This window comes from Diplotaxodon limnothrissa, linkage group LG5 (assembly GCF_057381915.1).
Source record: "Diplotaxodon limnothrissa isolate DT_005_m linkage group LG5, D_limnothrissa_male_GT1.1, whole genome shotgun sequence".
NCBI classification, from domain to species: domain Eukaryota; kingdom Metazoa; phylum Chordata; class Actinopteri; order Cichliformes; family Cichlidae; genus Diplotaxodon; species Diplotaxodon limnothrissa.
In genome coordinates, this window is record NC_140600.1 from 21892625 (window position 1) to 21912917 (window position 20293).

At 36.4% G+C, this 20293-nt stretch overlaps 1 protein-coding gene across 1 annotated transcript; it reads left to right on the forward strand.

The window, feature by feature from the left end:
• The first annotated feature begins 419 nt into the window (after positions 1–419).
• LOC146632275 (uncharacterized) lies at positions 420–10373 on the forward strand. Its single transcript, XM_085354241.1, has 19 exons — positions 420–453; positions 654–680; positions 797–1084; positions 1375–1689; positions 4540–4596; positions 4694–4750; positions 5040–5129; positions 5479–5538; positions 5633–5692; positions 5897–5941; positions 6039–6089; positions 7743–7802; positions 8023–8127; positions 8686–8704; positions 8990–9009; positions 9102–9142; positions 9240–9306; positions 10153–10190; positions 10281–10373. The coding sequence occupies exons 1-19, from the start codon at positions 420–422 to the stop codon at positions 10371–10373; spliced, it is 1527 nt and encodes a 508-aa protein (XP_085210367.1).
• The last annotated feature ends 9920 nt before the right edge of the window (positions 10374–20293 follow it).

Consider the following 20293-nt stretch of genomic DNA (forward strand, 5'->3'; position numbering starts at 1 on the left):
TTAAAATGAATATTAGAAAAAAATAACTTCTTAAGGTCTTAATCAAGTATAACTGTGTGTTATTTGTACTGGTTTGAAATAAATATTCTCTTGGTTAAATTCCCATGATGCTGTCCCTGTTATTAAAGCTCTTGAGCTCTTTACTGCCACATGTTGCCACACAGACATCTGGGAAACTAAGCCCATGGCAACAGAAATGACACAGATGTACTCATGCTTGTCTTTATTTCACTTCCTTTCTTGATCTAAATAAAACTCATAAGTAGTTTCAAAGGGCTGTTCATGTTCATTTGCTCCGCTGTGTAAAAGCGTTCATTGTTGCTGTGGTTTTCCTGTGAAGTTCCTTAAACTGGAACATCAGCCTTTACAAAGTCAGACTTTCACATGTGTTCTGCACAGTCACAGTAATCCTCTTCATCATGGCTGGACACCTTCTGTTTGTCATCCTCATGTGTAAGTTAAACCTCTTGTAACCAGTTTTTTCTCTTTTGGTGCTTCCTTGTTTATATTTTTAACTGATAAACTAACGTGTGGAATCAAAAACTAAAACTTCCTCAGCAGGACGATTCCCTGTGATCTTGAAAAGACAGTTTGTTGTATTAATGAGTCATACATGCCTCCAGTACGTTGTTGACAGACTTTCTTTCCAACAGCTTTCGTTCATGAAATTCAAGCACAAGGTGAGTCCCTGATGTTCTACTTTTCACAAAGATTTTCTTTGACTGCATATTTGTTTTTTTATTAAAACCAAAAATTACCTATTAGATAAAACATTTCTTTACCTCTGATTTTTCAGCTCTTCTTCCACCAACGCTGACGGTGAACACAGAGGTGATCTCAGAGACGGACTCGGTCACGTTACACTGTCAGGCACCAACATCTGTTTCAGTTCATCAGTGTTTTTTCTACACGGTGAGCAAAAATACTTCCAAAGCCCTCTCATGCCGGCAGAATTTCACTGCAACAGAACTGCTGTTAATGTCACATCACAGTTCACCTGCTGAAGTTAAAGTGAGATGTTTTTACACTGGAGACCTTAATTCAACGTCTGCTGACAGTGAACCATCCTTCATCACCATACAAAGTGAGAGACTGCTCTTCCTGTGACTGGATAAGTTATCATACAGTGTGTTAGACATTATTATCTTTATAAACCTTCATGTTTTCTTTCACAAAACTTTTTTTGGAGTGTTGTTCTTACATATTTTCTTATACCACCAAAGACAGCACGCAGGAATCTAAACATGACCAGTTACAGTTAATTACAAAATGTGTTGCCGTTCAGCTTTTATGAACACCAGTATTGTTATTGTTGTGCTGGTAAAACATACAATATTCTTGTATATTAATGGGACTTGATTAATCTTCATGTAGGTCAAACACCACAGATGAGTGTGCAGCATTTTAATGGGGAACATGTTCGGTTTGTTTGCTCTCTGCCTGGATCTGTGAAAGATGATACAAGATGTAATCTGTACTTTGGAGAAGCAAGTCGTTCAGTCCTCACAGTAGCTGTCGGGAAGAATAGCAAGACAAAAAACAAACAGCGGTTCTGCCAGTTTTATGTCTCAATTGATGATTTTTTGAGACATCTACATTTTGTTCAACAAAAAGATGCCAGCTGTGATTACACTTTGAAAAGGGAACCCAGGTCTTTGTCTCCTCGCAGTGATCGATACAACTTAACAGGTAAGTCGAAGATAAGCAGACTTTATAGCACAGATGCTACTTTAATTAATTAAAATGATGAAAATGACTAAAATAAAAGTATACAAAGTATTTTTCTCTAAAAATGTTTTTTAGTTGTTACTCGCAAGATATCATTTCATTTCACTGGCCACGACCTTAGATGTGAAAAAGAATAGATCCAGGTTAGCAGTCTCTTGGAACGTAGGAAGAGTTGAGCTTTGATGATATTGTCAGTATATTAACATGCTTACAGTAGAAGTGGGTGGCACAGTGGGTAGTTTTTACACTGGATACTCTTCCTGACACATCCTCAAAGGGATTTGTACAGTGGCTTGCAAAAGTATTCGGCCCCCTTGAACTTTCCCACATTTTGTCACATTACAGCCACAAACATGAATCAATTTTATTGCAATTCCACGTGAAAGACTAATACAAAGTGGTGTACACGTGAGAAGTGGAACGAAAATCATACATGATTCCAAACATTTTTTACAAATAAATAACTGCAAAGTGGGGTGTGCGTAATTATTCAGCCCCCTTTGGTCTGAGTGCAGTCAGTTGCCCATAGACATTGCCTGATGTGCTAATGACTAAATAGAGTGCACCTGTGTGTAATCTAATGTCAGTACAAATACAGCTGCTCTGTGACGGCCTCAGAGGTTGTCTAAGAGAATATTGGGAGCAACAACACCATGAAGTCCAAAGAACACACCAGACAGGTCAGGGATAAAGTTATTGAGAAATTTAAAGCAGGCTTAGGCTACAAAAAGATTTCCCAAGCCTTGAACATCCCACGGAGCACTGTTCGAGCGATCATTCAGAAATGGAAGGAGTATGGCACAACTGTAAACCTACCAAGACAAGGCCGTCCACCTAAACTCACAGGCCGAACAAGGAGAGCGCTGATCAGAAATGCAGCCAAGAGGCCCATGGTGACTCTGGACGAGCTGCAGAGATCTACAGCTCAGGTGGGGGAATCTGTCCATAGGACAACTATTAGTCGTGCACTGCACAAAGTTGGCCTTTATGGAAGAGTGGCAAGAAGAAAGCCATTGTTAACAGAAAACCATAAGAAGTCCCGTTTGCAGTTTGCCACAAGCCATGTGGGGGACACAGCAAACATGTGGAAGAAGGTGCTCTGGTCAGATGAGACCAAAATGGAACTTTTTGGCCAAAATGCAAAACGCTATGTGTGGAAAACTAACACTGCACATCACTCTGAACACACCATCCCCACTGTCGAATATGGTGGTGGCAGCATCAGGCTCTGGGGGTGCTTCTCTTCAGCAGGGACAGGGAAGCTGGTCAGAGTTGATGGGAAGATGGATGGAGCCAAATACAGGGCAATCTTGGAAGAAAACCTCTTGGAGTCTGCAAAAGACTTGAGACTGGGGCGGAGGTTCACCTTCCAGCAGGACGACGGCCCTAAACATAAAGCCAGGGCGACAATGGAATGGTTTAAAACAAAACATATCCATGTGTTAGACTGGCCCAGTCAAAGTCCAGATCTAAATCCAATCGAGAATCTGTGGCAAGATCTGAAAACTGCTGTTCACAAACGCTGTCCATCCAATCTGACTGAGCTGGAGCTGTTTTGCAGAGAAGAATGGGCAAGAATGTCAGTCTCTAGATGTGCAAAGCTGGTAGAGACACACCCTAAAAGACTGGCAGCTGTAACTGCAGCAAAATGTGGTTCTACAAAGTACTGACTCAAGGGGCTGAATAATTACGCACACCCCACTTTGCAGTTATTTATTTGTAAAAAATGTTTGGAATCATGTATGATTTTCGTTCCACTTCTCACGTGTACACCACTTTGTGTTGGTCTTTCATGTGGAATTCCAATGAAATTGATTCATGTTTGTGGCTGTAATGTGACAAAATGTGGAAAAGTTCAAGGGGGCCGAATACTTTTGCAAGCCACTGTATCTTCTCCTGGGAGAGGAGGGTATCGGGGCATCTATTCGTAGGTGAATGTGTAAACCACAACAATATGCAGCCAGCACTTTCCAGGTTGTTAACATGACATGTTCAAATGTCTTTGTGTGTTAACAATCATTGTTGATTCATTTATTGTTGAAATTATTGTTAAAATATTAAGTACTGAATTTAGGCAATTGGAATTTTTCTGACTACCAAATCACAATACAATACACCTTATGAGGTTAAAAATAACATTTTTGTTGTGGGATGAATTTCTATAACTGGAAACACTTCCTGATGCAACTCTAGTATCTGAGTGTGGGAGTACACATGACCCTGCTCATGATACTTAGTTTGTTAGGCAAACAAACCAATAAACTTTCAAAATATGCCAACCTTTGAAAGATTTGTTGAAAGGTTACTTTTTTAAAAACTATAATTGTGTCTAAAGAATAAATAAATAAAATAAGGACAGAATTGAAAGACAGCTAAAACATTTCTTTTCCACATTCACAGTTGGTCAAATTTTTTTTAAACCTAAAATAAATTTGATATTGTATTTAGGTGAACAAAAACCTTTCATTAGCAGAAGAGTCTACAGTGTACAAGTATGTTTTCACAATTCATCGGATTGTCCTTTATAAAATCAAGTGAAAGTTATCAGAACAGGACTTAAAGTGATCAATTTAAACAGAACACATTTTGTTAGCATTTCACATTTCACTAAACATCTCAAGTAAAATTTTGCCTTAATGCCTAAACTTGTTTGCATTCATTATCTCAGGGCCACCTGACACTGCCATTGGGACAGATGTGACATTTAATAAAATAGTAAATGTGGTTTCAAAATGTTTCAATCACTTTTGAATTGATTGCATAAATAACAAAATCTTTATTTGTACACAAACCCATTTCCTTTTACTGTAGCTATTCTGGAAAGTGAATCACCAAAGATCAACAAACCGTCATCTATCATGACCACAGGTAGGACATGCAGTACACTTAACTAACAACCCAGAGCATCATCACACATCACTTCTTTTAAATGTCTTTAACATTTTATTGTCCATTTATGAAACAGAATCAAGTCTCAGCAAACTCAGTGCTTCAACTTCCACTTCAGTGAACTCGATAACAGGTAAATAAATTACTGCTGTGGTGTTAGTAAAGTAGTAAATATTTTTTCTGTGATAAAGTAAATCTGCCCAAATTAAAAATTAGACATTTAATTTTTCTGTTATATATTATTTTTCAAACTAAATATTCTGAAGACTGAAACAATGTGTAACAATTCAAATACTTGGCATTTCATTCCCTTTATTTGGGTTGAATAATGTAAAGAAAAAAAAAGAAGCAGGAATTTCTTTACAGAGAACAGTAACATATGTGACATTATAGTATTTATTTGATATTTTTCTATCTTAAAGGATTGGGTACTCGTAATCTAAACCCTACAACTGGTGTGAACACTCCTGTCAAAACAACTCCGTATATAACCTCACCAGACAGTACAACAGGTGAGACCGAGTGCATCAATAATGTGAAGATAAATTGAAATGTCCTTGTTTTATTTATGTCTGATTCAATTCTAAGAATGTAAAAAAAAAATCTCAACTCTAACTCTAAAATTCTGATGTTCATCAGGAACAGTAAATATTCACCATGTTCAGCATCTTAAATAAATGGCAGTACTTTGTAACCAGGGCTATAGTTGATGTTGAAATGAAGTTACTAATTTTGCTGGCCCTTGGTCACAAACCCTCCAACACTGATGCAAATGACCAGATGTTTTATCTGTAGATATTTTGTGTGTTTAATATTCTTTATTATGAATATTCATGATCATAGTTCTTTTTAAAACTGTAGTTATTGTGGGAAGAGAATCAAGAATGACCAGCGCAAAAATGGCATATAGTCTGGCCACAGGTAGGAAATACAATACATCGAAATATAATCCAGAACATCATCACACACACAACTTCTTTAAAGAAACTCATTTTTTGTGCATTTTTTGAAACAGATTCGAGTCTCAGTACTCCTAGTGCTTCCAGTCCTACCACGTCTGTGAATTCTCCTTCAGGTAACTGCAGGGACAGTAGAATTGTAAAATATTGTATACAAATATATTTCTACATTAATGCAAACCAACTCAAAAAAATAAGCTAACACGTGAATCAACTATTGCAGTATATGTTATTTCAAACTAACTGTGCAAATACACTGAACCTAACAACCTCAGTCAGCTTTTTGAAATTTTGATCCAAATATTTTTTTTTCTAAAAAGATTCATACAAGACTAATGCTACAGTGACTATTACTACAGTCAAAGGTAAGACAATGTGCAGTTAAACTGTACATATATAAAAAAATATTATAATAGTCATCTGTTTTATCTGTTATTTCAAAAGTAAAAAGTTTTTCACCAGGTCCAACTTTTACTTGGTCTCATACTTCCACCCGTGCCACTGCTACCTCAGGTATCTATTTTTTCTTTTTAAACAAAATGGTAACATACACTATATTATCAAAAGTGAAACTTATCTCACGGCACATTGTTAGTCAGTGGTGCTGTTTTCAGTCATTATACAGGGTCATTTGAATGAGTGATGAAAAGTTTCTCCCACTGAAAACGTTACATCAACATTAACAGAATTAACTTTTTGTGATTACCAAAAGTGCCTTCACATGCATATGAACTGGAGTGCCATCCCATTCTTAATCATTTTAAATCCTGTGGAGTGATTTTTCACACCATAGGGTTTAAAATGAAGTTGGCCCACTGTTTGCAGCCATAACAGCTTTAACTCTTTTAGGAAAGCTTTCTGCAAGGTTTAGGGATGTATTTATGGGAACTTCCATTCTTCCATTAGCACATTTTGAGCTCGGACACTTCTGCTGGACAAGAAGGCCCGGCCTGGAATCTCTACTTTAATTCCTCCGAAAGGTGTTCAGTCAGGTTTAGGTCAAGACTCTGTGCAGGCCAGTCAAGTCATTCCAAACCAAACTCACCCATCCAAATCTTTATGGTCATGGTCATGTTGGAACAGGAAGGGGACATCCACAAACTGTTCTCACAAAGATAGAAGAATGAAAATTTTCAAAATGTATAGTGGACCCAAATGCAAACACAAAGGAACGTGGAACAAAACTTGAATTAACAAAAAGTGAGCTGTTTAATATGGCTGATGGAAAAATACAAAGCAAGGCAAACAAAGACAGGAATAAACCATAACCTAAACTGGGAAACTAAAAATAAACATGAAAAACCCTAAACATGAAACTTGGTCTGGATACAAAGATACCTGGAACATGAGACATGGCACAGAAGCCAACAGATGACATGACCCTGAACAGAGGAAGCCAAAGGACTTAAAATACAGAAGGATAATGAAAGTAAATGGACTGATTCTTATATAGCGCTTCTCTACTCTCCCGGAGTACTCAAAGCGCTCTATACAACATGCCTCATTCACACTTCTAAACTAAACTACATTCATACTCCGATGGACGCATCGGAGGGCAACTTGGGGTCAGTATCTTGGCCAAGGATATTTGGCATGCAGACTGGAGGAGCCGGGAATCGAACCACCAACCTTCCAATCAGTAGCTGATCTGCTCTACCACCTGAGCCACAGCCACACGAGGATGGGGATGGCTGTGGGATGGGGAACAGGTGGGAACACAGCTGGGACAACTCAGACCTAACAAGACAAGGGGAAACAAAACTACACAAACTGCACACAGGACAGGGGGAGCATTTGCTGACCCAAATTTCTGATTTTATGTTACCTACCACTTTGCTGTCATTCCCAGTTGTTTCCATTTTGTTATAATACCACTAACAGACTGTGGAATATTCAGTAGCTAGGAGATTTCATGTCTAGATTAGGGGCATCCTATAGAGGTACTCTTGTTGCAATTTAACACAATATAAATAAAACTTTTGGTGATATAGTGTATATAACATTATAATATTTATCATATATTTATATCCTAAAGGATCAGTTAGTGCTTATCCTAAACTGCTATTAGTGTGACCTCTGCTTTTAAAAGAACTGAAAGAAAAATGACATTTAAAAGATGTTATCACATGAGTTTCACAACTTCTCAATGTTTCGGTTTCATTTTAGTGGATCAGGCACGCCAGCCTGACAGTAGAGTAAACTCCTCTTCAAAAATATTACAACCAAGTAGGTAAACAACAATGTCTTCAACTCTTTCTCTTTGTACATGCCATTATGGTTATTAATAGAATTAATAATAATAATAATAATAATAATAATAATAATAATAATAATAATGTATTAATGTCTCACAGTTTTTTTTAAGCAGTTTGGCTGGACCAACTGTGTCTACTTTTAATTGTTTTGGTTTTGAGTTAGAAGTGAAACTCTTGTTTGGCTTTCAAAGCAGAAGCATCGATATGGAAGTTGGCAGTAGCTGTGACTGGATTGGGAGTAACCATGGGTGTCATCTTACTGGTGCTGGGGCTTCTCACGTTCAAAAGAAGAAGTGGTGAGGGCACATATGAAAGCATACAACTTTTTATGTTTATGTCTTTTAGAGATAGAATCTGCCTGTCAACCAAAAATAAGATAATATTACCATTGAAAGTTTAACCAAAATATGCATTTTAAAAAAATATCTTTTGAATGATCAGAAAACAGATAAAAAGCCCATGGTACCAATGATTATTTCACTTCATCTATGCCATGAACAAGCAAATGAAAAATTTGCTCTGAAAAAAATCAATGTGGCTATTTCCTGTAGTTATAGTACAACATTGTGAGGGCTCACAGGGATTCACCCCCACTTTGAGAACCTGGAACTCATGAACCTTTTGTAATATAGTGATACATTTTTCATAGCTGCATTAAATATATAATAATAATAATTGTACATTAAAAAGATCATCTTATTCTGAAGAAGAAAAAAAGTTCAAGCAGAAAAAGTTCATCATGCCTAATTTATACACGTGTAAAAAATGTTATCAGTTTCATAGTTATAAATGAACCTGTGACTTTAAAGCTAATCAGATGCTGATCAGACATTTCTTTGCCACTACCTTTTCAGAAACATGTTCTCAAAGCAGGTAAGGAATATTTTCTCAGCAAACCTTAATAAGCTGTTTTCCTGTCATCATTCAGACAACCAGAAGTTGGTCTTATTTACTTCAGACCTTTTCTTATTTATCCAGTGAACAGAATCACTGGAGCAGTGGTGAATCAAATGCCTTGCTTGAGGGCAGAACGCCTAATAAATATGTCTCATAATATTGTTTTCTAATTCTCTACAATAAACACACTTTTTTTTTTGTGTAATGTAATGCATACAGCTTTTTCTATTTTTTTAAAACATTTTCTTTATTTATGTGTAGGACAAAGGCAACATCACCAGGTATTGTATACATTTAGCTGTCAGGCAGCATTACAAAACTATCAATCCATGTATTATGGTTTTTATTTTGTTGAGTTTTTCTTTTGTTACAGGTGATTTTATATCAATGACTAAAATGAACCAGGGAAGAATGGTAAACAAAATGTTTCAGTCAAATAAAAATACTCTTAATTAAAACAATCAATTTAAATACCGAGGACATAAAGTTGATTTTTCCCTGTTGTGTTAAGTTACCTGCAGGTAATGATGGAGGCTCCAGTGTGATCACTTCAGTACCTGATGACAACTGTCTTACTAGTAAGCTGTGTTTTGCCTCTAGTAATAAGATGGTGAAATTGTTGTACATGGTAGGGCTGTTCGATATAACGATATATATCGGATAACGATATGAAAACGTCTATCATTGCATATTACACTATCGTTTGTTTCGTGGTGTCGCAAAATAATCTGTTTATGGCAATATTTTTTCATTGTTTTGATGGTCACTGTAGAATTTCTCTCTTTCGCTTATATTTAATATAACCACACTACAGACGATCAAGCGACTGTTTTTATGCGTTGACGTTAGCAACAACGATGGTAAAACCATTGCGTGGTTCTGTCATCTGCTTGTTTATTTTCCACATAAACATTTCACAATAAAGCTCAAGATCCTGTTGAGATTTTTGTGATATATATCTTTGTGTGGACGATAAATATCTTATATCGGGATATGAGATTTTGGTCATATCGCACAGCCCTACTACATGGAGTAATTATTTATGTGTACCATTAGTTGTTTCTGAAAGTAACACAATAAGATGATGACTGTTTAACAGTAATATTGTTAATATGCTCAAATCTTTATTTCATATCTATAGCATATTTAGTTATTACTGCTGACTAACTTTCAGTAATGATTTTTTCCAGTGTATGACAAGGGAGCTTTGGCTTTTATAACATTTTACTACCTTGTGATAAGGAAAGCTATTTGACCACTAAAGAGCCTTTAAAATGTCCAAATTTAGAAGAACACTATGACATATACAGTTACAAGACAAACTTTGTGAACCCACTGGACTACATGTTGTCTTGCACTTGTGTGTGTGTGTGTGTTTTAATCCTGACTGAAAGAAATAATTTTTCAATGTTGTTCTCTTTCAGGAGAGAAACTAAACTTGGAACAGACAAAAAATGAAGATGTAAGTTAGACCTGGTGTAGTAATAAATATGTCCGCTTCTCATCTTAATCAATGCTAATGACTAAAAGGGCATTACTCTTTCTCTTCTAGTCTGACATTTACCATGTGTACGCCACCATCTCTGAAGCAACAGATCCACCAGATTCACAGGACACGATATACAGCATGCTGAATGCACACTGAAACATGTTTGGTGACGTTGTTGGTAAAATGTCTAAAATGATCTAAATCATGTCAAAGTGAGAAAAGTGTGACAGGTAATAGATGCAATCTTGCAAAAAATCTTGAGCTTGAATTGTTGTAGATTTTTTTTCTATTTAAAGATAACTGACATGATGATGATTTCAGCTTTAGTATTTCTAATAAGCGGAATCTAGAGGAATCTCTATCTTTACTGAGGGCTATGAAATACATCTCCCCTTAATCTTATCTGTACCCTGTCTGTTATTGCACAACTTAATAAAGCTGTTTAGTACTTCGAATGTATCCATATAATACAACTCCAGTATATAAATTTGTGTAGATGATGCTCTACTACTCTGAGTTGTGACAATAACATTAGCAGTTAGTCTTTTGTTACGTGCTGTGACTGCACACAGGCTTGTAAAAATAGGCAACATACAATTGACCCTCAGCCCACCAACCAGCTGCAGTTTTTAGGTCAGCACACAAGACCATTTTAGGCCAAAGATTATGATGATGAAAAAATACAGGAAGAATAATGTACTGTAGCTGATTACTGCACTACACAGCTGCTACAGTTTGCCTAGTAGTAGTAACATAATCATGTGACATAAAACATTTAGTGATGATGATACTTTGTATCCACACAGGCAACAGAAGTAAAACAACAGGGGGAAGATCTGAAATTTACATTCAGTAAATAGAGATGTATGTTTTTGGTTCTAGGTTTCATTTGTGTGATATATCACTGTGAGATGTATTAGAAATATGTAGTTTTTCATTTTCAGTTTCTGGTTCCTGGTTATTACACATAAACTAACACAGGTAATAAGCCACAGTATTTGTCGCGTGTTTTTTTTCTCTAGGATAAAGAAAGCGCACACACACACACACACACACACACACACACACACACACACACACACACACACACACACACACACACACACACACACACACACACACATATCCTTAACCCGTTACCCAGTTTCATGCACCTAAAGTTGCATCTATCTATGTGAGCTACTGTCTATGGCCTCGCTCTGTTTACTTCCACACTCCTTTCACTAAGTCTGCACAAACAATTCTCAATCATGTGAATCTATAACTTTTCTACTTATTTTATTCTGAGAGCTCAGTAGCCCAATTTAACTATATTATTTTCAGTGCTCAGAATTTCAGTTAACTGTGAAAGTGATCTAAAATGCATTAAAAGCCTCAAACCATTTGCCAGCACAAGTCTTGTAAACCACTTTTCTAGTCCTCACACATTAAGCATCCATCCATCCATCATCTTCGGCTTATCCAGGGCCAGGTCGCGGATAACAACATTAAACATATTTAAATTGTTTTGGTGGGTAAACTTACCATTTTCTTCTCAAAATATTATTATAATATTATTAATTGTTTTTTCTCATAGACTGATGTTTATTTCCACATTATTATCAGCAGTTTCTGGGTGTATGCATATAACCAGAAGAAGGACAATGTGGGCATGCACAGCACATGTCATACTCACGCGAGCGGCCTGAAGTTCCTTTTTCACAACATCTTTTGAGGCCAGTGAGACTTTCAGACACAGAGCCCACTGGTGTATTTATAAACTGTGGTATCTGAATCAGTCACATGATTTGTGAAATTATAATTAATATAAATGAAAATATAGTCTGAAATTTGAACTCTGGAATAATTGTGTTACAATATATACAATTTCTTGATTGTATATATTGTCTAATGCTACATAGTAGCATTAGGAATTAAGACCCCTACTGTACTATCAAGTTTGTGCACTGCACCTTGATTGACCTTCATCTGAGGAACAGCTAAAGCAACAGAAATGATACTGTACCATATATTTAGTAATCTTAACTTAGCCCCCCTGTGGTGGCTGGTATATATAACACACATATAGGTACTTTTAATTAGCTGCTCTTTATATGTGTAGCTTTGTGGCCTCAATATGTGATGAAGTACTTTTCCTGCCTCTTGTGGTTTTCCTGTGACCAACTGCTACAAAACGATTCATCCCCTTCTGTGTCGTCAGAAACGTGAGAATCTTCTTCTCAACAGAGCCTTTGGTGTGCTGTCCTAATGTGTGAGTTAAACATCCTGCAGATTTTGCAATATTTAATGTGATCTCTCAACATTCGTGTAAGTTCACACTTGAAACATATATTTTGCTAAAGTTATTTCTGACTTATTAATAGATTTATTTATGTCCTTGACATATATTTTCAACAGTGTCCTTCCATGTAATGCAAGTACAAGGTCAGTCTCTGATCTACTGTATTTATTGCTGAGTTGTGTCGTAACTGTATGTTATTCCACGATTAGTCTATGATTGGATTGGGTAATGTATAACTGCTTACATGGGAAAATAGGGTAAAAAAAAGGCGCAGGTATATTATGTGACATAACATCTAAGCGTTCAGTATAACATGTCTTGGTCTAAAACTGGCAATGAAACAGCAGTGATCACAGAATTTGTTTTGTAGAAGTTTTGGCTGTTGATCTCACATCAGAGTTCATCTGCCTCTGTCTGTGTCTGCACTTGAGGCCTCTCACCTGGTCTGGCCTCTCGGCCGTAACACAAAGTAGAAGTGAAACTTTGCCTTCTTACAGTTATTGACAAAAAGATGATGAACAAGACAGCAGATGCAAATGTTAATTTATTTACGACCACAATTATCTTTTACGTTAGATGTTGTGAAAAGAGCATCAGGAATGTTCAACATGGTATGACACACAAAACAGCTAAACAGGAACTCATTATTCATTGCTCATTAGTTGTTCTCACAAAGACCTTTTTTGCACATTTTATTCAGAAGAACGGAACCTCAGCAGATGCAGTGTTTACACTCACACCACTCCCAGGAAGTAGAACGATTGTTAATCAGAAATAGACTGATTTGTATATGAATGTTTTTAGTGTTGTTCCTTCTACACATTTATTTACCTGAATATATAGAATTAAGAAAAAAAAAGAAGAAAAAGACTTTACACATTAACCTAAAATATTATGAAAAAACATGTACAGGACAGAGTGAGAAAAACGTATGGCTTACTGTGGCCAGTTAGTGTGATTCACTTCTGATCCTGTGGTTTTCCTGAAAGCAACTTTTGAAAATGTCACTTATTTCAGGCAAAAGTAAAAGCAGTTAGTAGTAGTCTGTTCTGTTCACATGGTTTCATCATGGCGGAACTCCTGCTGCTGTTGGTGGCCTTTGCATATAAGTTAAACTTTTTCTCATATCAGCTGGTACTTGATGTCGGCCATTCAGGTGATTTATCAGTTAGGTATCACTGTTAGCATGTTGCATTTTTACATGAGGATGCTAACACTAGACAGTAAATTTCGTACATTGTTGCTTCTGTGTTGTATTTTTAACTATCAGTAACAAAGTACGGGATCAATCTCTAAGCTTTTATGTTTCTATGGGCTTTTTACTTTGACATTATTTAGTAAATGTTCTAAAGTCAAACTTTTTGTCACATCTAATTTTTATTGTTTCCTATTACTTAAAATCTATTCAGTTATTATGTCAGTTATGATTTCATTTTACAGCTGTATCATCACTTTTTTCTCATATTGCCGTTCTTCACCAGATTCTTTTCATGAAATTAAAGCACAAGGTCAGTCTCTAAGTTTCATGTTTTGTTTTTTGTCACCAATGTGTTGGCTATTTATTTAGACTTTCTTTGCAGTTTCTCTACAAAAATCTTATCACCTTATGATTTCTGACACTGGGAACTAACTATTAGAAATAAAAATCTGTGCATATGAAATTTCAGGCATTCTGCCACCTGAACTGACTGTGACTCCACTTGTGATCACAGAGACAGACTCAGTCACACTGAACTCATGTTTCTGTGTCTCAGTGTTATTTCCTCATTTCAAGAAAAAAAACTGCCAAAAGTTATTCTGTTACACTTGAAGTGACATGTTATTGCTTCTTTTTTTTTCAGAAGTCCCCACTCAGTAACATGTCACCAATCACCATACAAAGTTACCCATTAAAACACTGATTTTGATTTTGCACATTTAACTTTTACAGTTTTTCTCAAATGCTAAAACACATGTCACAAACGTTACCACCAGGTCCCCCAATGTCCAAACACAACACCCTTCTCTAAAGCTACATAAACACAACCACACCTTCCCACTGCAAAACTCAAACTCCCACACCAAGAGAGCAGCTCGAAGCTGTCAAAACTATAAACACTATACACAGCATTACACACTACAGCAAAACAATTGAAAACACAATGCTCAATTTGTGAGAAGGTTCTTTGTTTCATAACTGCCAATGCATATTTTAGAAACTATACAGTAACGGATCGTCGTAGATCCCTGCAGAGGATTAGGCATTTAGATTTGTGAGTTTCATATGAGTAGTATAAATCTATAGAAAATCCTGCATGTACGTACACTACTGTAACACAACTCAATGCAAAAACAGAATCTATTGCACACAACAGTAATCTTGAAAACATGAACAGGGTGTGAAGTTTTTTTATTTACGTTATTCACACCACACACACACCACAATCACTGTGCGGCATCATGTCGCTGAGCTGTCGCTCGCATCTCGTCCGTAATGATGGTGCGAGGTTGTCTTGCTCTCCCTCCTGGACCTTCTCCTCTCCCATGTTGGCCTTCTCCTCTTCCTCGTTGGTCGCTCCTCTTCCTCCTCTCATTTGAACTCCTCTTCCTCATTGGCCTGCTCCTCTTCTTCCAGGGCCAGCTCTTCTCCCTCCTCTGCATCAAATTCCTCTTCCCCTGACTCTGCCTTCATCCATTGTGTTTGTTTGGAACCTTCAGCATACTGTGCACTCTGAACTTGCTTTTACATGTGGGTACAGCATTAGCAACAAGTGTCTTCAATTTTGAGTCATTGTGTGTAGTGAATGACGCCAGGTGTGTTCCCTGTGTTCAAAGATTGGGGACTGTGGCAAGCATTTTGCATCACATGGGCTTTCATTTGAGAATATGAGCATATGTTTTGTTTTCTATTTTAGATAACTCGAAATCTATGGTAAGTCTCAAAAGTTGAAGAATATTTCAAAAACTTCTGTTTCTACTCATAGATGTTCCACTTTGCAGGAATTATTCTGTCCCTTCCACCTAACGTCTGTTTGAAATAATTTACAGGCTGATAGTGACACCTACAGTACCGTCACCTATGACTGCATCTTTGGTGAGCTGAACACAGGCAGGAACTGACCGATTTCATTTTCAAATTCTACTGAAACTAAAAACAACACTACAGGTAAAATCGTTTTATATGCGACATGGAAAATAAGTTGTTTTGATGTGTCATATATGAAATACTTTACATTTTGCATAATGATGGAAAACAAATATTTTTAACTGAAATCAGTTAATTTGTGCCTCTCTGTTTATTTTCTATAGTATGATGGCTGTACATCACGCCCTCATCCAGCTGTTCCAGGCCTGGGCAATTTATTGCTAAACTTTCTTTCTTTTGTTTTAATATTGGTGTTTTGGACTAGAAACTGATTTGTCAAGGTCAGCATGTGTAGGTTGTAACACATGTGAGTGTTTATCCCTCAAACTAGGGCCCATCTTGCTGTATTTAAGATTTACAAAGTAAAAAGAAATATTTTCAAAGTTGACATTGAGGAGCAAAGATCCTTTGCTTTTAATAAACATTTGTAAACTTTTGTAAACATCTTATTATTATGTTGTGATTAAAAAATCTTTCTTACCTAATTAAGGTACATAATAATAATCAAACATATTTAATTCTACACACAGTGACATTTTCTGCAGTGCAACAAAATAATAACGTTTAAGATAAATCAGCACTTTCAGGGCTGATTAATTAATGTACATTAAAAAAAATCACAGTCCTTGTTTTCTGTTGGAATTATTTTGCCCCTTTGTTTATGTCAATTTATGCAAATGACTCAACTGCAAGGCTCACTGGAGAAAGGTCACATGATTTAATGAAAAATAGTAGATGGTGTTAGTCTAATTTGGTTGTATGGTGTCTACATTGACCTTCTGTGTTGTAAGTTATAATGATTGCACAGCCATTAAGAATCAAATCAGCTTCTAAAAAATGTTCTGCTTTTTCTCCCTCTGCTTGCTTCTTACTGTCTTTGAGGCTCGGGAACAGCACTCCTGCTGTTGGACAGAAAGACTTCAACTAAGGTAAGTATTTTGGTTTTCCAATATATCAGCAACTGTCAGTGACATTCAGGCTGAACTTTAATCATACTTTAGATCAGCCTGTTTTACTTATGGTATTGTTTTATTTGTGCTTTGGTTTGGGGAAGTTGTTTCTTTACTGATCTTTTCCTGTCTTCTGTTATTAGACTTGAGATATGACTGCACTATGCTGTTGCTGGTGACTCCAGTTAATTCTACAAGACATGGTGTGTAAGTAAACAAACAACAACAGTTTGGTCTGCATTTCTTGAAAGATCACATCCCCCAAACTTAGTTTAGAGGGTCTACACTGTATATAGTGAAGTCTGCAAGTTTTCTAACAGCAAAGTTTGTTTTGTTCCCAAATCATTTTGCACATCATTAGAATGAAAGTTATTGGCCATGTTTGCATAGCCCTTTTTAAAATGATGCTTTCATGACATTATTGTGTGTCGGGTGGTGGTCAGGGCTATCCAGACTGACAAGTGGGACATTGAATGTATTGAATCTCAGGAGGGAGTCTGAGATTGTCTAAAATGGAGTCTGTTCTATACAAAATGCAGAAAAAATGTTTTAAGAAAGCAATTAAGTTTGTGTTCCAAAAAATATGATTGTTTTCTTGCAGGACAACAGGAGAGATGAGTCCTCCGTCACAGATGGTGTGGTCAGTGAAGATGGTCGCCTGCAGGTTCAAGCTCATTGCATCTCCAACCCCCATCCACTGCCACTGTACTTAAGGGAAGTTAAAGACTTTCTTCTGCACCTACATTTGGATCACCTCGATCCATGATAGTCATTCAGGCAGTAATGCCTGGACTGGAAACAAGCCATCCTTAAAATATTACAACATTCCAGCTCATGTGTTGGAATGAAAAACAAATGTGTTGTTTAAATTAGAGACTGCACTTGTGAAGAACAATAAATATATTTTATTTTGATTATATAAGTAATGTAAGTACAAAACAAACTTGTGGTAGGCCTAAACTTATTTTCTTAATAATTAAATCTGAGACTTTGTTTCATTGTAAGATTATAACAGTGATGGCAATATAATTGTTTGTTGTTCAGTAGAACAGTGTCCAGTATGTTGGCTGTTATACTTTGTTGCATTTGAAAATAAAAGTTGGACTGATTTTAACATCATTACAAAAAGTGTTGTTAATTATTTTTAATCATATTCAGGTTACCACACATTGTTTTTCATTTAGTTGAACTTGAAATGTTTGTCAGTGGGTAAACTTGTACAGTCAGAAATAACAAGTTATTCTTAATACTGCATACTTGCAATTAATAAGTTGTCCTAACAATCATCTTAAGTAAGCTTTACTTAGTTTTTTTGGGAACTAACGAGGTTGTACAGTGTACTCAAAATGAGTAAGTTGCCCTAGCTTAATCATCTTAAGTAAAACTTTACTCATTTTTTTTTTGAGGCAACGAGTTTGCATAGTTTTTTGAATTCTGCGAACTAATTAGATTTTACAATGTAGGGTTACAGCTTTGCACACTAAGATTGTTGCAAAAAACAACATCAAAGTCTGAATATTTGGATATTGGTGAATATTGGTTACGAACTTATACATATACACACCAAAATGTTGTGTTTTCGCAAAGATTTCACCCTCAAAAACTGCACTGTGAAAAAAATGAAGCAATGATCAAGCAATGATGCGCACCTCCTGATGTTTCTAAACAAGGAAAGGAAAAAAACAGCGATTTTGACTTCTGCCACTTCTCATGAGAAGGCAGCAACATGGATAATGTCATGGTTTGATCCAGAAGTTGAAGCTGTATCACGATTGTGTTCGTACATATTTCAGGATGTCAATGGGCAGTTTGAGCTCTTGTTGGCAGAGTTGGATCATATTAAAGCTTATCAAATCTTAACTCGCTGACAGGTCATTCTCGGTTAATTTGGGCAACTTCTTGTCTTTCTCGGTACCTGTACGCTGTGGTGTGCCTCAAGGATCTATATTAGGCCCTATTCTCACTATATCTGCTACCTCTTGGAGTAATTTTTGAGAAGTTTAATATTGCCTTTCATTGCGATGCTGATGATATTCAGATTTATTTTGAGATTACTCACACTCTTGCTATGTCTTTTCACTATTTTCGAATGAATGCATGCGTGAGGTTAAAGACTGGTTCAAGAGTAATTCTCTTGTCCTGAACGAAAAGAACTTGCTAATCTTTGTAGTGATACTCACTCCTTTTTTAAAATTATTTAGACCTGGTTTAATTCTGGTATAGTTTAATATTTGTATATAATCCCCGCAGCTATCAGACTCTATAACAGGGGCCACCAGCCTTTCTTAAAACTGAGAGTTAGATAAAATTGTGAACAGTTTGGTTCATCTTTAATTATATGGTTCTATCTAGCATATTCTATCTTGATAAGCTGTCTTATCAAGATAGAATTTTTGAAAAATATTAACAATGATTTAAGCAAGGAAAGGGCTACATGTCAACATACAACTCTTTATTTCTATTAATGTCTTACTTCATTCCTACCTGATTGACATGTTTAGGAATTATGAGTGATTGGCACACTGTAGTTGTAAAAGTTGCTACCAATCAAATTATGATATGTTAAAGTTAAAACAAAACACAACTGACTGTTTAATATTATATCTAATATATATTATGTAATTATCCTTATAATTACAAAATGTTTTATGTAAGATTTATGTTTTGTAATTTAAATCTGACATCACAAAAGTATTTTGGAATTTGAATAATATATTTTGTAACTGCAGCACACATAATACTAATTTTGAACAATTTTGTCCAGGTTCCTTGTCACCGGGGACTCCTTCAGGACCAGTTTCAGAGTCAGTGTGTCCACGGTGTGTCAGATCACCCCCCAGGCAGCGATGGCCATCTGGGACTGTCTAGTGGACAACTTTATGGCTGTGCCTTCACCTGGAGACTGGCGGTCCATCACAGAGGGATTCCAGGAGCGCTGGAACTTCCCTCTGTGCTGTGGAGCTCTGGGTGGGAAGCACGTCCAGACAAAGGCACCCATATATCATATAGGAGACACACGCAGATGGAGTGTTCGCCCCGTGCGCCAAACAGGCTAGGACCGCCACTGAACCTGACGCTCTGGTCGCGTCTATCGCGTTTGGTGTGAACACACCGTAATGATGCACTGAGTATTTCTTCTACAGTCACCTTTCTTACCTTTCTGAACTGAATTGAATTTTAATAAGTATGTATAAAATTTTCATTAACACACTCACAAACAATAAACTAATAATTTAATCATGTGTATAAATGTGCATCTAAATACTTAATCATTTATACAGACTTTCTAAACAACTCATTAGTGCTTGATGTCAAGCTTTACTGAGAAACAGTTTATCCATTTATAAATTATAAATATACTGTTATTCTTAGTTATGTATGAATAAACCGAAATAACCGAAATAATGAATGAACATATAAACCACACTGTACCTATTAGCCAACACTGGGCCACAGTTTATCTAAATATATCATAGTTAAATGGATTTCAACAAGTGTGTCACACCAGGTTTGACATTTGTCTTATTGTGGGTACATAATGTTTATTTCTGGCTTTCTGGGAATCAAGTTCTCAAACATGACCAGCTGCTAGCTCTCTGTTGCCCAGAGCCAGATTGATTAACCTGCACTAACTCAATTGTAGATGTTATGTGTGCTTGAGTAGGAGCAAAAGTCAAGGAGAAGTAAATATAAACCTTCTATTCCATCGGTTGCAGGGATT